This window comes from Pleurodeles waltl, chromosome 9 (assembly GCF_031143425.1).
Source record: "Pleurodeles waltl isolate 20211129_DDA chromosome 9, aPleWal1.hap1.20221129, whole genome shotgun sequence".
Taxonomy (NCBI): Eukaryota; Metazoa; Chordata; class Amphibia; order Caudata; family Salamandridae; genus Pleurodeles; species Pleurodeles waltl.
In genome coordinates, this window is record NC_090448.1 from 697,022,844 (window position 1) to 697,040,990 (window position 18,147).

Below are 18,147 nucleotides of genomic sequence, written 5' to 3' on the forward strand. Positions count from 1 at the left end.
CCTTGTCTATACCGCCCTGTGACAGCTGCTTTTACCCAGCCGCCAACAAAATGGTTAGCAGATTGCTTCCGGTGTTGGCGGGACTCCAGCAGTCTCTAGTTCAGCAAACCATCAACACTGTAATACAGAGGTCACACCACCAACACAGCGGCAGTCGGACCGTCACCGCCACGGCAGGCCCCGGACCACCAAACTCATAATCAGGCCTTAAGTTCTTATGGAGGAATGCAATAGCTGGGATCTCTCTTCACTCAAAAACCTAAACTAGAAGGAGGTGTAAGCTTTACGGATTTTAGTGTATATCTTTAATGAAATGCCTCCTTGGCATGGTTACCCCCTGATTTTTTGCCTTTTGTTGATGCCAGTTATGATTGAAAGTGTGCTGGGACCCTGCTAACCAGGCCCCAGCCCCAGTTTTCTTTCCCTAAACTGTACCTTTGTTCCCCCAATTGGCACAGCCCTGGCACCAAGATAAGTCCCTTGTAAATGGTACCTCTGGTATCAAGGGCCCTGATGTCAGGGAAGGTCTCTAAGGGCTGCAGCATGTCTTATGCCACCCTGAGGACCCCTCACTCAGCACATGCACACGGTCTCACAGCTTGTGTGTGCTGGTGGGAAGAAAAAGACTAAGTCGACATGGCACTCCCCTCAGAGTGCCATGCCAACCTCACACTGTCTGTGGCATGGGTAAGTCACCCCTCTAGCAGGCCTTACAGCCCTAAGGCAGGGTGCACTATACCATAGGTGAGGGCATATGTGCACGAGCACTATGCCCCTACAGTGTCTAAGCAAAACATTAGACATTGTAAGTGCAGGGTAGCCATAAAGAGTATATGGTCTGGGAGTTTGACAAATACGAACTCCACAGTTCCATAATGGCTACACTGAAATCTGGGAAGTTTGGTATCAACCTTCTCAGCACAATAAATGCACATTGATGCCAGTGTGGAATTTATTGTACAATGCACCCAGAGGGCATCTTAGAGATGCCCCCTGAATACCAGTCCGACTCCTAGTGCTAGGCTGACCAGTTTCTGCCAGCCTGTCACAACCAGACGAGTTGCTGGCCACATGGGGAGAGTGCCTTTGTCACTCTGTGGCCAGGAACAAAGCCTGCACTGCGTGAAGGTCCTTCTCACCTCCCCCTACAAGAACTGTAACACCTGGCAGTGAGCCTCAAAGGCTAATGCCTTTTGTTATAGCACCCCAGGGCATCCCAGCTAGTGGAGATGCCCGCCCCTCCAGCCACTGCCCCTACTTTTGGCAGCAAGGCTGAAGTAGATAATGAGAAAAACAAGGAGGAGTCACCCACCAGTCAGGACAGCCCCTAAGGTTTCCTGTGCTGAGGTGACCCCTACCTTTAGAAATCCTCCATCTTGAGATTGGAGGATTCCTCCAATAGGATTAGGGATGTTCCCCCCTCCCCTCAAGGAGGAGGCACAAAGAAGGTGTAGCCACCCTCCAGGACAGTAGCCATTGGCTACTGCCCTCCTGACCTAAACCCACCCCTAAATTCAGTATTTAGGGGCACCCCAGAACCCAAGAAATCAGATTCCTGCAACCCACAACAAGAAGAAGGACTGCTGACCTGAAAGCCCTGCAGAGATGACGGAGACGACAACTGACTTGGCCCCAGCCCTAGCGGCCCGTCTCCAGACTCAAAGAACCTCCACAGCGACGCATGTGACAGGGACCAGAGACCTCTGAAGCCTCAGAGGACTGCCCTCAACCCGAAGGACCAAGAAACTGCAGAGAACAGCAGCACTGTTCACAAACAGCAACAACTTTGCAACTTTCTTGCAACTTTTAAAGACTTCACTCTTCCCGCCGAAAGCGTGAGACTTCACCCTCTGCACCCGATGCCCCCGGCTTGAGCTCCAGAGAACCCACACTACAGGGAGGACTCCCAGGCGACTGCGACCTCATGAGTAACCAGAGACGACCCCCCTGGACTCCAACAGTGACGCATGCAGAGAGAATCCAGAGGCTCCCCCTGACCGCGACTGCCTATAACAAGGAACCCAACGCCTGGACCAAGCACTGCACCCGCAGCCCCCAGGACCAGAAGGAAACGAACTCCAGTGCAGGAGTGACCCTCAGGCGACCCTCTACTTAGCCCAGTCGGTGGCTGGCCCGAGAAGCCCCCCTGTGCCCTGCCTGCACTGCTAGAGTGACCCCGGGGTTCCTCCATTTATTTCTATTCAAAACCCGACGCCTGCTTTGCACACTGCACCCGGCCGCCCCTGTTCCGCTGAGGGTTAGTTTTGTGTGCCTACTTGTGTCCTCCCCCAGTGTGCTACAAAACCCCCCTGGTCTGCCCACCGAAGATGCAGGTACTTACCTGTTGGCAGACTGGAACCAGAGCACCCCTGTTTTCCATAGGCACCTATGTGTTTTGGGCCCTCCTTTGACCTCTGCACCTGACCGGCCCTGTGTTGCTGGTGCAGTGACCTTGGGGTTGCCTTCAACCCCCAACGGTGGGCTGCCTATGCCCAGGAACCTGAACTTGTAAGTGCCTTACTTACCTGACAAACTAACCATTACTTACCTCCCCCAGGAACTGTTGATTTCTGCACAGTGTCCACTTTTAAAATAGCTTATTGCCATTTTAACTAAAACTGTGTGTGTTACTGCTCTAATTCAAAGTTCCTAACTTACCTGTGTGGAGTACCTTGCATTTTATGTATTTACTTCAAATCTTGAATCTGGTGGTTCTAAAATAAACTAAGAAAATATATTTTTCTATATAAAAACTATTGGCCTGGAGTTTAAGTCTTTGAGTGTGTGTTCCTCATTTATTGCCTGTGTGTGTACAACAAATGCTTAACACTACCCTCGGATAAGCCTACTGCTCAACCACATTACCACAGAACAGAGCATTAGAATTATCTAATTTTGCCACTATCTTACCTCTAAGGGGAACCCTTGGACTCTGTGCACACTATCTCTTACTTTGAGATAGTATATACAGAGCCAACTTCCTACAATATCGTAGAGCATTTGGATTACGTCAAGATTCTCTTTGGGTTTTGGTATCAGATTCTCCTTTCCATCCTCTTTGCCTAGATAGTGAGAAGAAATTACTTCACGTGTTACCCCACAGGAGATTCTCTCTTTCTCTTCTAAACCCTCTCTTACTGCCTCCCCCTTATTAAACACACTTGTTCCTTGTTTCAGTCAAGCTATCCTCCTACTGTTGTTTCCAGGATTACCTTTTTGGACATGCCTATATGGTATAATAATATACGTTTGTTAAAATACACAATAGACCTATTTTCTGGAAATCCTGGAAAGCCAAAGGTATTAGTTGGATATCACAACTATTTGAAAGGGACGCACCTATTACTTTTCCTCACTTCGGGCACATATTTCACTGTCCACAGTCCTTTTATACTCATATTTAATTGCTTATAAATGCTATTCTAGATGTTCTTTTCACCTTACAGGATACTTACGCCTCTGTACCTTGAAGTTCTGATTTGTCTAGTATCCTTTCTTCCTATCTCAAGGCTTTCATGATTTATAAACTTATTTTTATTCTGAATCGTCTGCAAACCAATTCAAAAACTGAACTCCTTTCATAACGTGTTTTAGAAACTACTTGACATATTACATTTTGGAATAAGGTATGTGTAGGGAGCTGGTTGCTGGTTGCAGTACCCCCCACTCTTTGCCTGTTTTTCAGATGCAACTTTGACGGAAGTGCACTGGGTTCCTGATAACCCGGTCCCCAATATCAGTGTTCCTTCTCTAAAACAAGACACTGGTCACTTGATCCCCAAGTGACAAGACCCTTCAGCCCCCCTGTAAATCCCTAGTAAATGGTACCCCTGGTACCTAGGGCATCAATCAATCAATCAATCAGAGTTTATAGAGCGCAGCTACTCACCTGTTAGAGTCTAAAGGCGCTATGGGGTGGGGCGGGGGGGGGTTAGGTGTAGCGTGTACCGGAGGTAGATTAAAAAAGTCATGTCTTCAGTTATTTCGTGAAGCTGGGGAGGGAGGTGGTTTGTCTGATGTGGATGGGTAGGGTGTTCCAGGTGGTGGCGACGAGGTAGGAGAAGAATCGTCCTCCTGTTCTAGTTTTCCTGATGTGGGATACTTGTGCGAGAGAGAGCTGGGCTGAGCGTAGGGTCCTGTGGGGTACGTGGAAGTTAAGTCGCTGGTTAAGGTAGGCAGGACTGGTGTTGTGGAGGGCTTTGTGTGCGTAGGTGAGGATTTTGAAAGTGATTCTTTTCTCAACAGGGAGCAAGTGCAGTCTGTGTAGGTTTTGTGAGATGTGGCAGTTTCGTGGTAGGTCAAGGATCAATCTGGCAGCGGCGTTCTGGATGTTTTGCAATTTGCGGGTATGTTTTTTTGTTGATTCTGGTGTAGAGTGCGTTGCCGTAGTCCAGTCTGCTGGTGATGAGGGCATGTATGACAGTCTTTCTAGGCTCGAAGGGGATCCATTTGAAGGTCTTGCGTAGGAGGCGGTGGGTGCAGAAGCAGGTGGAAGTGACTGTGTTGACCTGATGGTTTGTGCTGAGGTCGGGGTCCAGGATGATTCCGCGGTTGCGGGCATGGCTAGTGGGGGTGGGTGGTTGGTTTTCCGAGGGTGGGTGGCCAGCAGGAGTTGCTCCATGCGTTGGGTTGGGGGCCCAGGATGAGTACCTTGGTCTTGTTTGTGTTGCGTTGAAGACAGCTTTCTCTCATCCAGGTGGCAACTGCTTTCATTCGCTCGTGGAAGTTGTGTCTGGCCTTGTCTGGTTAGTTGGAGAGGGAGAGGATGAGTTGAGTGTCATCGGTGTAGGAGATGATGTTTATTGCGTAGCTTCTGAAGATGGTGGCTAGCGGGGCCATGTAGACGTTGAACAGTGTAGGGCTGAGGGAGGATCCTTGGGGCACTCCGCAGGTGGTGGGTGTGGGTTCTGGGAGTAAGGGGGCGAGTCTCACTCGTTGCGTTCTGCTGGAGAGGAAGGATTGGATCCAGTCGAGGGACTTGTCTCTAATGCTGGCTTCTAGAGTTTTATCAGTGTGTGATGGAAGACTGTGTCGAACGCTGCCGAGAGCTCAAATAAGATGAGTGCTGCTGTCTCTCCCTTGTCCAGTATGGAGCGGATGTTGTCTGTTGCGGACAGGAGGGCTGTTTCGGTGCTGTGGTTTGACCTGAATTCGGATTGGGAGATGTCGAGGATGTTGTGACTTTCTAAAAACGTGGTGAGTTGGCTGTTGACTGCTTTTTCTATGACTTTTGCAGGAAATGGAAGAAGGGAGATGGGCCTGAAGTTTTTGAGGTTGGTGGGTTCAGCTGATGATTTCTTAAGGAGGGGGTTGATCTCGGCGTGTTTCCAGTCGTCTGGGAAGGTGGCGTCAGCTAGTGAGCAGTTGATGGTGAGGCAGAGCTCAGGTGCAATTGTGTCTGCAGCTCTGTTGAAGACGTGATGGGGGCATGGGTCCTTGGGGGCCCTGGAATGTAAGGACTTCAAGGTTTTCAATGTATCTTAGGTAGAGAGGGGTGTCCAGGTAGAGATTGTGGGTGTGTTGGTGTCGGTGGTTGGACGGGAGGGTTCGGCGCGTGGGTTGTCCTTGTTTAAACTGTCGTAGATGGTCTTGATTTTGTGGTGGAAGTAGGTGTTGCGTCTGTCTCATGGGTCCTGTGAGGGTGGGACTTCTGTTGTCTCGCTGCTGGGTTGGGGGAAGTCCTTGATGATGTTGAAGAGTTCCTTGCTGTTGTGTGCTTGTGAGGAGATCCTGTCTTGGATAGCCTTCTTTCTGGTGTTTCTAATGAATTAGTGGTGTGCGGTGGTGGCGGCTTTGAAGTTGCTGTGGGCTTCTGGGGATTTAGTGTTTCTCCAGATTTTCTCAAGGCAGTGAGAGGTGTGTGGTGTGGTTACTGGCATGGGTACTGAAGAGGTCCCCTCAGAGCTGCAGCGCAACTTCTACCACTCTGAAGGATCCAGCACCAACCTTATGCAGACTGCCATTGCAGGCTGCGTGGCAAGGTGCTCCCAAAATTGAAAACACAACATAACACACAGCCTGTGTGTCATGTCCCCTAACACTACATATAATATATGTAAGTTACCCCTCAACATGCCTTACAGCCCTAAGCCACGATGCATAATATTACATGTGAGGGCATATATGCATGAGCAGATCCGCCCCGGTATGTCTTTGTTGATTCTCATACAAAGTAAGTGACCAGGGAAGCCATTTTAAATACATGTGCTGGCCACTGGCCACTATGAGTTTCCCAGCTACATGATGGCTTCTCTGAACCCAGGGATGTTTGGTATCAAACACATCAGATTAATAAATCCTCACTGATTCCAGTGAGTGATTCATTAATAAATGCACACACAGAATGCATTAGAGGTGCCCCCTGAAAACCTATCAACTACTAGTGTGTTAACTGACTGGTCCTGACCAGTTCAGTCAAGTTTCTGGCCCCCCAAGGTGACAGCCAGCACGCTCAAGGGCCAGAGACAAAATCCTGCACTGGGCAGGGGTGTTAGCACCTGACCCATGCAGGATGGACATTCCAGGGTGGGAAGCTTCAAAGGCCTAGCTGCCTTTGTAATGCGACCCAGGTCTCTCCAGATGGCGGAGATGACTGTCCCCCCTGTCCTGATCCCACTTTTGGTGGCAGAACAGGCAGGAAAAATAGGCAGATTAGGAGGTGTGCCCACTTCATCCCAGTCCCACCCCTAAGGTGGATGAGTTTAAGTGGACATCACTTTTTAAATTCCTCCATCCTTGTTTGGAAGGAATTAGGCCACTAGGGCCAGGGTTATGCCCACTTCCCAATGGAAGTGCTATTAGAAAGGGTGTAGTCACCCTAAAGTTGGGCAGCCCATTGGCTACCACCTCGCACTCCCTGTAACGCCCCTAAATTGAGTATTAATGTGGCATCCCTAAACCCTAGAACTCAGATTCTGACAACCTAAGAAGAAAAGGACAAAAAGAAATGCATCAGGAGAAGAGGAGAAGAAGGAGCAGCTGACCTGGTCCTAACCCCGCTGGCCTGTCTGCATGCCTCGACTGACTGCACCAAACAATGCCTCGCCCTGCAGCTTAACCTCCAGAAACCTGGGAGGACTACCTGCCTTCGAAAAATACTCAAGTCTCCTGTGACTAAAAAAAAAACAAATAGAAAGACTGCAGCCTCTGGAACTGCAAAGACCCGATGCCTGAAGTTACCACTGCACCCTGAAGTCACCTGCAGCTTCTGCATGCATGCCCCCCTCTCCTCCAGCTACTACAGTGAGAGAACCTGACACCTAAAGCAATCACTGCACCCATCACCGCCGGCCCGAGTTGAAGTGGACCCTTATTGTCAATGACGTCCTCCAGCTCTCCTGAGGTCAAGTCCACTGTGGTTTCACCCCTCCTGGACTCCTTGATGACGCCTGAAGCCTCGAACACAGGACCCGCCCCCAACCACGAAAGCTCCTGGACTAGGAAACCCAACGCAATTGGACACCCCTGCATCCCTCACCTATGGACCTCCTACGTTCCACAGCACCCCATGTTTGTGACCTACCTGTTGGCTGCCCTCGATTGACCCCCGCCCACCCCCTCCCCCGCCAGAGCCTGGAGCCTAAATCCACAGAGACCAATCTGCATTTAAATACATTAGGCACCCGACAACTACTACACCTCTGCACCCAGCCACCCCAGTGCTGCCCAGAGTGACATGCTGGTGTGGTCCTGACCCTTACCAAGTATTTACCTTAATTCGTCAATAAGTGCTTGTTTGCTGATTGTGTTTTCCTCCCATAGGTTAACATTGAAGAGCTCTGAAATTCCACTGTGTCAATTTTTACAACTGAAATATTTATACTTAAAAATGTACTTACCTTATAGGAAGGTCTTGGGTTTAAAGTATATATAAAAATAAGTGTACTTTTTCTAAATTGGTCTTGGATTTATTCTTTGAGTGTGTGTCTCATTTATTGCCTCTGTGAGTATAACAAGAGCTTAGCACTACCCTCTGATAAGCCTTATTACTCACCCACAGTACCACAAAATATAGCATTATTCCTATCTATATCTGCCTCTACAAGCCAGCTGGAGATCCAATGGCCTCTCTGCACGATGTACTTATTTTTAGTGCACTGTATAGACAGCCAGCTTCCTACAATATGGCTACATATTTTTAAAATCTTCAGATCAGCTAGCACAACTCAAACATTATTTTTTATTTATCACAGACTTTATATTATTACACTTAATTGTGCTACGTTTTCTACAGATAGGTTAACTCAGTGTTGGTCTTGTGCTTTTCTCAATGGTTATATTATGCATATTCACTCAAATTAAACAGGTATTTATGATAAATCAACCTTTTAACAATCTCAATCTCTTTTATGGAACTTTAATTAATGTGTTTTCACGCCTCTTTTCTACAACCAAATTAATTGATATGTTTTTGGTAATTGCTTTTCAAGAAATTGCCCTAAATTGGAAAGCTTTATGGGATTCTATCTCTTAGATTGAATACTACTTACTTCCGTAGAAAATTCTAAAAGGCTTTTTTTCACTTCCATATATGGTGTTTAATATGTAACAGCTCTTGTTGTTATTAAATTATTATTGTTGCTCTAGCTGCTGATAAATAAAGCTTTTTAAACTAAAAAAAAAAATGCACGCACCCATGGCCTGCAGCTCAGTAGCCCTCCATAATTCTAGCACCCGACACTTTAGTTAAGGCGGGCTGCAGGTGCTGGGTGACAAAACGCTCAGCAGCGTCACATCCTTCATGGATGGCCATTCAACAGCGTGGTTGTGCGAAGGACGGCAACCCATCTTGTGCGCAGCCCTTGGCCATAGGTATCACTATCTGAAATCCATCTCCACTTGGCCGCATTTAAAAGCAAGTTACCACTTAGCAGCCTTTATGGGAGGATTTCAGATGAAGCACGGTTCAATAGAAATGTGGCAAAAGTAAAACATTTCAGGTGGCTACTAGCCTAATAACCAAATCACTATCTCCAATAGTATTTTCATTCTCAAATACAATAAATGTTCTAAAGGGTAGATGCTCCCTCTGATCCAGGGACTTTCCCAGTCCTGAACAAAAGATCAGATAAAATGGGGTGTTTCCTCTTGTACCGACGGGGAAGCTTTTTATAGACTTACAAAACTGGTCTCTATGTGGCAGGTAATCACTCTTACTTCCACACTTTTCTACTGATCAGATCACGCTAAAAGTACGTGCGGGGCAGGAGACTGAAATAAAACTAGTGAAACTAGTGAAACAAACAGATCATGAGGAAATTGTTTTAAAATCAGATTTTAATACAATAGATCCCATCACAAACTGTCTAAGAGGAAAGATGCTTAAATTAACTTACGATTTTGAAACAAGCTCAAAATTACATCCCTTATATCATGGCACTGGTCTTAATCTCATTTAATTTACAATTACAACCCATAGGAATCATTTCCACACTAAAGATATTTTCAATTCTGAACAGTTTAATACTTCTGATTTTAACTCAGTTCCACAGTATAAAAGTCTGGTTACAATTCATTTCCATATTTCCTAGATAAGGCAGACACCGCAAGAAACACGTTTTGTTGAGACAGCTTTATCATCTTTGCAGAGCAGTGATGCTGCGTCCACGTACGTCTCAATTTATCTTTCCTTTGAAACACGTTAACATTAACAGCGCGTTTTTAAGGCAGGCTACTGCAGTGAGGTTTTCGATTAACCCATCCGGTGTGGTGTAGACCAATAACAACATTCAAATGTTATAGCAGTGCTTTATTGTATGTACCATATGCTGATCCAGGCAGCCTCATACACAGAATTCTTCATAAAAGCAGCAACATTGGAGTGCGACACTATTGTACCCCGGGCAATGCCTTAATTTGTTAAAAGATTAAGGGGGTTGCGGTGATGCTTCACTGTGTTTGGCTCTTCCTGTGCTTTTCAATGTTTCTTACTCGCACTTTGAAGTCTGAATGATAACGAAAAATGGAGAATAGGGGGAAGTGAAAACTCAGGAGCCACCCAGTCTTCAGAGGCAATGGGCCTAAGTCTCTGCAAGAGCTTTACTCCTTTGTCAACGTCACAAGAGCTGTCAGTGCGGTCCAATTCTGCAAGACTATTGTTGTCCGACTGCAAAAGCCACCTTTCCCGTATATCTCGGCAAGCGCTCCCTTTCTTGTCCATCTAGACTATCTGCCATTCAAGCCCAAATCCTGTGACTCCTGAAGAAATGTTAATCCTCGTCCAACTGCAAAAGCTATCACTCATATGATGAGCAAAACTGCAAGCGCAGTCATCCCTGTAAAACTGCCCTTTAAATTCGTCAGGCAAACAGTATTTGCTTCTATTTAGTTTTTGGGCACAGTAATGGCGATGACAGAACAACCTCGAATGAAGTTTTGAAAGAGGGCTGCGCAAACGCTGGATTTTCACAGCCCCATTGCACAGGGTAGCTGGATTAATTCCCAAACGCAATAACAAAGTTGAGGGGGAAAAACAGACGGACATTTTGTGATTTCAGTCATTTAGAAATGTATTATATATATGTGTATATATAGCTATTGCTTCCTGGCACTTGACGGGGTGGATCTGGCCTGCTAAACAGACACACTCACTCCGGACTTTCATCTAATCGCCATTTCAGATACTCCTCCTTGCGAGCATCTGGCTTAATCTGGTTGCGCATTCCGCCCAGGAGGTTGGAGGTAGCCTCTGACGCTACAATTAAGGGCTTGACCACAGTTGGCGGTATTTGCCTCAGTACTCCGCCGACAGCGCCGGGAATTCCCTTTTGCTCATGTCCACGAGCAGCGACATCGCAGATAGTTTGAGCTGTGTCAATGACTCCCTGAACAAGAAAATGACATCAGTTAAGAATGGCAGTAATCGAACACTTCACAATAATATGGACTTTTGCATTTGCACCTGCAAGGACAGTCAAAGAAAAACACAGAGTACCTAGACATGATGCAAATGGAGCTACTAGATCCATTTCTATAGCACACGGTAGTTACATTCTCTTCTGTCAATAGTTTGTTTTTCTCATGGCATAGAAACCGTATTCTGACATCTTAGAAGACACACCTGTTCGAGGGAGTTACAAAAGATTTTATTCCATGTCAGGAGATATTTATGTTTCGTGTTCCATAAGCAAGGACAGTTTCACTGTACTGTATAAACCAAAAAATATTAATATTACATTTAGGCTATACATTATTTAATTCATTTTTAAATGTGTGATATTCTGTAAAATGGTAATAGTTATGCCTGCTACAGCTCCTGGGGTATAGCCCACCAACCACTACTCTCAAGCCATCTCTACCCTGGACTTTGCTCTCAATCTGACTCCAGGTGTAACCCATCTCCTTGCAGTCAGCTTGAGGCCTTGGCACTGGGTATTTCTCATTCTAAATACATAGACACAGTTACTTAATTTGAATATATTACTTCCTCTACAAGGGATTCCACAACTGTAGGTAACTCACTGTTCTCCAGCACTGGATCTTTCACTGATTCACGGCGTTTATTGAATATTTCAGATTAAAATATGAGAATTATTTAAAATTGATATCTGCAATATTCAAAAACCTATGTAAATTAATTTCCTACATGTAATGTCTGGCAAATGTCTAGGACAGGGAGCCTGCAAGCTAACACAGTGGCGGCTGCTTTGGCCCTGGCAGAATGAGCAAAAGGTCCTTTCACAGGCTGCTTTTTAGCCAGTGCGTTATCTTGATGCAGAGCACGATCCAGCAGGAGATCGTTTTCTCCTGCACAGACGTGCCTTTTCTCTTGGGTTAAAGTGAATAGTCTCTCCTCCTCCTTGGAGGGGCAAGGCAGAGCATAGAACACAAGCAGGGAGATGAGTTGAGCAATGTGGCATGGCTTCACAACTTCTGGCAGAATGGATGTGCAAGTTCGCAGAACCAGTTTATCTGGGAAGAAGGTGCTGGTCAGTGGGTTGACACCATGCGCTTGAAGCTCACTCACACGCCATACCAATGTTATCACACTGAGGAACACTGTCTGTGAAGCGGTTCAAAATGAGTGCACATTAAAAAGGTGAGGACCAAGTTAAGGTCCCACTGTGGCACAACAAAGTGAGAGGGAGGAAGCAAATGTCTGAAACCCTTTCAAAAATCTAGTAACAGGAGATGTAAACAAGGAGGGCTGATCCGGCAACCGCAAAATATCTGAAAGGTACGTTTTAATTGTGCCCAGGGAATGCCATGCCAGACTAGGGACAAAAATAAAAAAAACATCGGATAAGGTGTTATAAAAGGTGTCAATCACAGAGTACCACACCAAGTCACAAATCTGTCCCAGCGGCAGGCATATACAGTTTTAGATGAAGGTCGACTGGCTGCTAAGATGGTATCAACCACCTCTGGAGGAAGGTCAAAGGTGTTCAGTTGTCATCGCTCAATCTTCATGGATAAAGGTGGAGACTGCAAAGGCCAGAGTGCAAAACCCTCTGCACTGCTGCTGTGAGAGTGGATCCTCTAACACAAAGCCTGATCGGAGAGCAGATGCTTAAAGCACAGGAGTTCTGGATACCAGACACTCCATGCCTAATTTGGAACCACAAGCATGACTGGGGCTCAGTCAGTCCTGATCTTCTTAAGAACTCGTGGCAGAAGAGGTATCAAAGGAAAGGTATACAACAGTCTAGAGGTCCCTGATGAGGCAGAATGCGTATCAGAGCAAGAGAAGGCTTGGAAACTACAGCAATCATATGTGCTGACATTGCACATTCTCTGCAGTGGCAAACAGATGGAGCCACATCTCCCTCCTTTCACTGAAGAGACCCTGTACTACCTCTTGGTGTAACTAGCACTCGTGATCTGCTGGACGCCGACGGCTGAGTTCATCCGCCCGGGCATTCAATGATCATGCCAGGGTGTCACAACCAGAAAAACTGTTTGGTGGTCCAGCCACTTCCAGAGGTGCAAGGCCTCCTGGCACAGGGTCCAAGTCCTTACCCCACACTGGTTGTTGCAGTACCACACTGCAGTGGTGTTGTGAGCACCAGCCTTCCTTTGATAGATGAAGGACGACTTTCAAAACCAATGGATGGCCTTCAGATTCACAAGGTTGGTGTGGAGCCAGAACTCGGATGGAGACTAGAACCCGATAATCTCCAGCTCTCCTAGATGGGCACCCCAACCCAGAAGCAACGCATGGGTCACTAGTGTCAGCTCTGGGTAGGGGAGAAAGAGGGGTCTGTCGCTGACCCATTTGTGGTCCAAAAATCACCACTGCAGATCTTCTAGAGTCTTGTCCAAAATTTGAACGCAGTTGGAGAGGTCCCTTTCACGTTGGGCCCACTCACTAAGAGGTGAGATTCCACTGCAGAGCCCACATATGCCACCTTGCGTGAATGACCATCAAAATGCAGAAGGCTGTCAGTCCCAGCAGTCTTAGCAATGACCTCTCTGAAACCAAGGATGAAAGAACAAATTATAGTTAAAATGTCCTGGACTTGCTTTCATGGGGGAAAAACACAAAACTGAACCATGTCCAGAATGTATCAGATTAAGGGTAGCGTATAAGAAGTCAGGTGTAACTTCTGCACTTTGATAGTAACCCCAAAAGATGACAGAAGGTTTGCCATAGTCTGGAAGTAGCTGACAAATGCCTGGTGTGAGCCCAACTTCAAAAGCCAGTTATCGAGATATGGGAAGACTGGCATCCCTGACCTCTGAAGATGTGCTGCTGTCCCCGGCATCACTTTTGTGAATACAAGAGTGGGACTGATGAGACCAAAAGGGAGCCAGCACCCTCCTGATAGCCCCTTTGGCCAAAAGGGCTTGCTCTACCTTCCACAGCATTAAAAGGTGGTCTTCTGTCACTCACTGGAGAGATTGCGGAAGGTGCTGCTGGGCAGGAAAGGGAGGGCACAGCCTTTCTGAACAATTTGCTGGACCCACCTGTCTGAAGTTATGGCCTGTCAGCCCATCAAGAATCATTGGATCCTTCTGTTTACTGACTGGCTGTGCTCCACTAAGGACATGCTAAATGGATATTGCAGGTGGGGCTGCAGGGATGGTAATAGACTGGGTGGCCTATTGATCTTGGTCGTGGGGGAGCTGCACCTGAACTGGGAAACTGCTAGACGCCATGCTAGGGTCGGATTGGCTGGCAGTATGGGGTACCTCTGGGGAGCCGCAAAAGGAGCAGTAGGACTGATGCGTCTGGCCACATGGAGCAGATTGGCCCTGCTCTTCTTGAACTGCTTGAGGGTAAAGTCCGCCTTGTTCCCAAACAGGCGAGTCCCATCTAAGGGCATGTCCATAAGAGACAGCTGGACAGTGCCAGAAAATCCAGTGAAACACAGCCAGATGTGGTGGTGAGTCGCAGTGGTGTCCAAGCAACAACGAACTATGAACTTGGCAGCAGCTTGGTTGTCCTGTATGGCCTGGGCAAGGACAGGTCGGAGAGCCTTGGGGACACCAAGGAGGACTTAAGCCACCAAGTTCCAAAGGGTGTGAAAGTAGTGCCTAAACACACAGTTGGCATTTTTTGACCAGAATACTACGCTGGTGGATGTTGTTTCCCAAAGGTTTCAACACATTTTGATCGGGGGAGCAGTTGGGAACATGTTGGGATTAGTTTTGCTTATGGACACTTGCACCACAAGGCTTTCAGTGAGGGGGTTCTGAGATAAAAATGTGGAGTCATCTGGGGTAGGACGATTGCATCTCACAATTTGATGGCTGACTGGTGGACCAGAACAAAGTTGGGCCCATGCCCTTCATGAGGTGTCTGGTAGGACGTCATTAATGGCAGAAGGGACTTAGAAAATGTCTACTTCAGCTGGAGAACTTCTATCAATAGGTTAGTCTTTACATACAAGGTGGGGAGCTGGAGGTCAAGAACTTCAGGCATCCTGCACACTCCTCAGTGGCTGGCCCAGGGGAGTAATAAAGACAACTAGCCTCCTGCAAGTCATCATACTAATTATCATCTTGGTAGGGCTGAACAAACACATCACCTGCATTATAATCATTATCTGAATATGAGTCGAAAAGATAATGTAAGGTATGTCGTCTTCCCTGAGTAAACAGTGCCTCAACTGTTGTGGGGCGTGGCGTCGTGCGAGGTTGGACCAGCTCCGTCTTGCAGTCAGACAGTACTATGGGTAGCTCTTCATCTGGCATCTATGAATTCGGTACTGACGGAGGCTGGGTTCAGACTGGACCCAAAGATATCGCAATGGACTTGGAGGGTCAAACTGGTGCTGACCGCAAACCCGCCAGCAGTACTCCAGGTGGAAGGCTGCTTAGCTCAGTTTAGTCCAAGGGCATGCCAGAGGAAGTCTGCAAAAATCCGAAGAGCTGGAGCATGGCTGCGCTGAACTCTTCAATTTGTTGTAGAGAGGTAGACAGCACCGGAAATTCAGATTGCAGGATTGGCTCTGAAGTTGGCCAACTCTAAGAGTGAGATCCATCACACGGTCCTCCCGTGCCTGCTTAGGGGAGTGGCGTGAATGGGCAGAGTCCTACTTTGATTTCTTATGTTTGTTTTTAGGCATACCGAATTATTTTGGTATGCGATGAAGACTGGCCTTGTGAGCAACTCTGGCAATTCCTGGAGCAGGACCAGGACCAAACCGTGAACTTGGACCACAACTTAGAATGGTCTCAGCAAGGAGATTAGCCATGACCAATTCATTCATAGTGCATTGCTCATGGACAGTGATAGCGGGAACCTGGAGGCAAAGTTTTGGCATTTTACACTTTTGTGGGTGGCAAATAGATCTATTTGCTGAAATCCCATCACTGAAAGTAGGGGGAGTAAGACTTGTGGGTGGACTTCGCACAAATGAACTTGTTGATGTGTCCTGCGGAGCAGGTCCACAAAGTTGTTGTCTACCCCTGGGAGGTACTCCGCTAGGAGGTGTGTCTCATGGTGAATCACATAATGCCAAATCTTCTGTGCCAGTGCTGACAGCTGTGAGAAGGGAGTGGAACCCGGTTTCTGTAAGTAACATATGGCAGTCATGTAGTCGGATATTATCAATACCACCTTGCCCTGAATGTCCTGAAAGCTTTAGATGCCAGGTGGATGGCAAGAATCTTGAGGTAGTTACTCCTACTTAGGGTGACCGAAGAGCCTCAACTGTCATGGTATGGAGATGTGCCCCCACAGCCAGAAAGAGAAGCATCCATGGAGATGGTAACCTGAAGAATGGGGTCTAAGAGTGCTTGCCCTTACCATTAGTAGATTCTATAGATGACCCTTACACTTATGCCCATTGTGCGTAGAGGCCCTTCTGCAATGGGCGTATGTGCAATCTGGCATGAGTTAATATTACTTGGAGACTTACTACTGTTCTGATTTAAAGGAGACCATTTGGCAGAAAAAGAGACAGAGCTATTGGAAAGCTAGTACACTTAGAGGATTCGGGCAAGCTTTGTCTGTGTCAGCATTGAGGATTGATCCAATAAAGGTTTGAATCTCTAGGGGCTGAAGGTAGGACTTTGTAGCAGTTATTGTGAATCCCAATCTGTGTAGTAGGGAGATGGCAGCTTTGGTGTGTGCTAGGCATTGATTCCATCCCACACTCTTGATTAGCCAATTGTTGAAACAGGGGAATATATGTGTGTCTCCCCTCTAGGGTGAACAAGAATGACCACTAGGTATTTTCTGAGCACCCTTATGGCTGTGGTAAACCTGAAGGGTAACACCTTAAATTGGTAGTGTTGTCTACTTACAACGAAGCAAAGGTAGCACCAATGTGCTGGATGTATTGAAATGTTAAAGTAGGCATCCTACAGATCTAGAAAGATCATGTAGTCACCTTGCTGTAGTAGGGGACTAAAATTCAGTAAGGTTGTCATATGGAAATGTTCTGAAAGGATGTACCTGTTGAGAGGCATGAGGTCAAGGATCGGTCTGAGTGTGTGGTCTTTTTTGGGAATTATGAAGTATAGGCAGTACACCCCTTTGTCCTGATGTTAGAATGGCACCGGATCTTGTGTGCACTTCTTGAGGAAGGAGGAGATGTTCTTCACTTAAGATTTGTGCATGGGGTGAAATGCTTGGTGGAGTGGAAAAGAGGTCTAAACCATATCTGGTGGTGGCCAAGATGGCAGGCATCTAGGATGTATTTCTCTGTGCTGTCCTGGCCACTTGCGGATCCCCCCTATCCTCCTACCGAACATGGCGATGGACCATCACTGCCTCCTATATGCCACAGCTCCATCATGGGGCTCGATGGAAGCCAGCCGAAGCTGATATCTGCAGCAAGACACTCTATGGTACCGCCTGGCCAACTACCGAGTGATAGTGGATGCGGAGTGCTGAGACTGGGCTGCTTGCGCACAAGAGGCCAAAGCCGGAGCTCTGTCTGCAGCCCTGGACATACCTCCGCACTGTCTTCTACGTGGCCCCGTGCATCACGGCTTTGAGGAGGGCAGTGACCTTGTGGACCATGTGGTGCAGATCCTTTGACACTGCAGGCCTAGCAGGCGACTGCTCCCACCTACTGCTGTATCCTGAGCTGAGGTGGCTGAACAGCGAGGGACCGTGAGGGGGTGGCTTGAGACCCCCCTCATCATCAACACACATCGCTGGCCTGCAACGCAGCTGACCTGCACCCCCCAGCAGAGGCCCTATACGGCGCACACCCTCACCGCACCGTGGCAGTCCTGCCTTGTGACGGGAACCAGCAGGCCCGCTCCTGAGGAGCCCTTCATCAGACTGACCGCCTGAACGAGGCCTTGAGGCGGTGTCCCCACAAGGCTTGAAAGGTAGGCCTTGCACAGCGTGCCACCCGTTAGCCCTGGTGGTCGCTGGGCCCCCCTTACTGGAGCAGGAGAGAGCTGCCCCTGAACTAATCACTGGGAAGAAGTCCGCACAGGGCCTGGAAAAGTAGGCCTTGCACAGCACGCCCCTTTCCGCTGGCTGTGACAACTTCTTCTACCCTTTGCTTGGTGGGCAGGGGAGTTGACTCTAGCGTGTCTGCACACACCAAAGCTCAAAGGACAATCACCTGCCCCCTGGGATACAGAAGCGGGCCCAAGCCTCTTGAGGGCCCCTCACAAGAATAGCAGCGCTGACCCCACAAGGCTCCAGAAGGTGAAGGGGGAACCACACCTTGAGTACTTATTTGGGAGCCTGTAAGCTCAGCAGGTCGGCACTCCTTGAACAGCTCAGTTCCTGCATGA

General features: G+C 47.7%; 1 protein-coding gene across 1 annotated transcript in view; it reads right to left on the reverse strand.

The window, feature by feature from the left end:
- Positions 1–9,441: 9,441 nt before the first annotated feature.
- ATG2A (autophagy related 2A) overlaps positions 9,442–18,147 on the reverse strand; it is a 2,189,461-nt gene continuing 2,180,755 nt past the window's right edge. Inside the window, exon 42 of the mRNA XM_069207806.1 lies at positions 9,442–10,823. Coding sequence (XP_069063907.1) covers positions 10,587–10,823 — 237 coding nt within the window. The 3' untranslated portion in view covers positions 9,442–10,586. The remainder of the gene's footprint in view (positions 10,824–18,147) is intronic.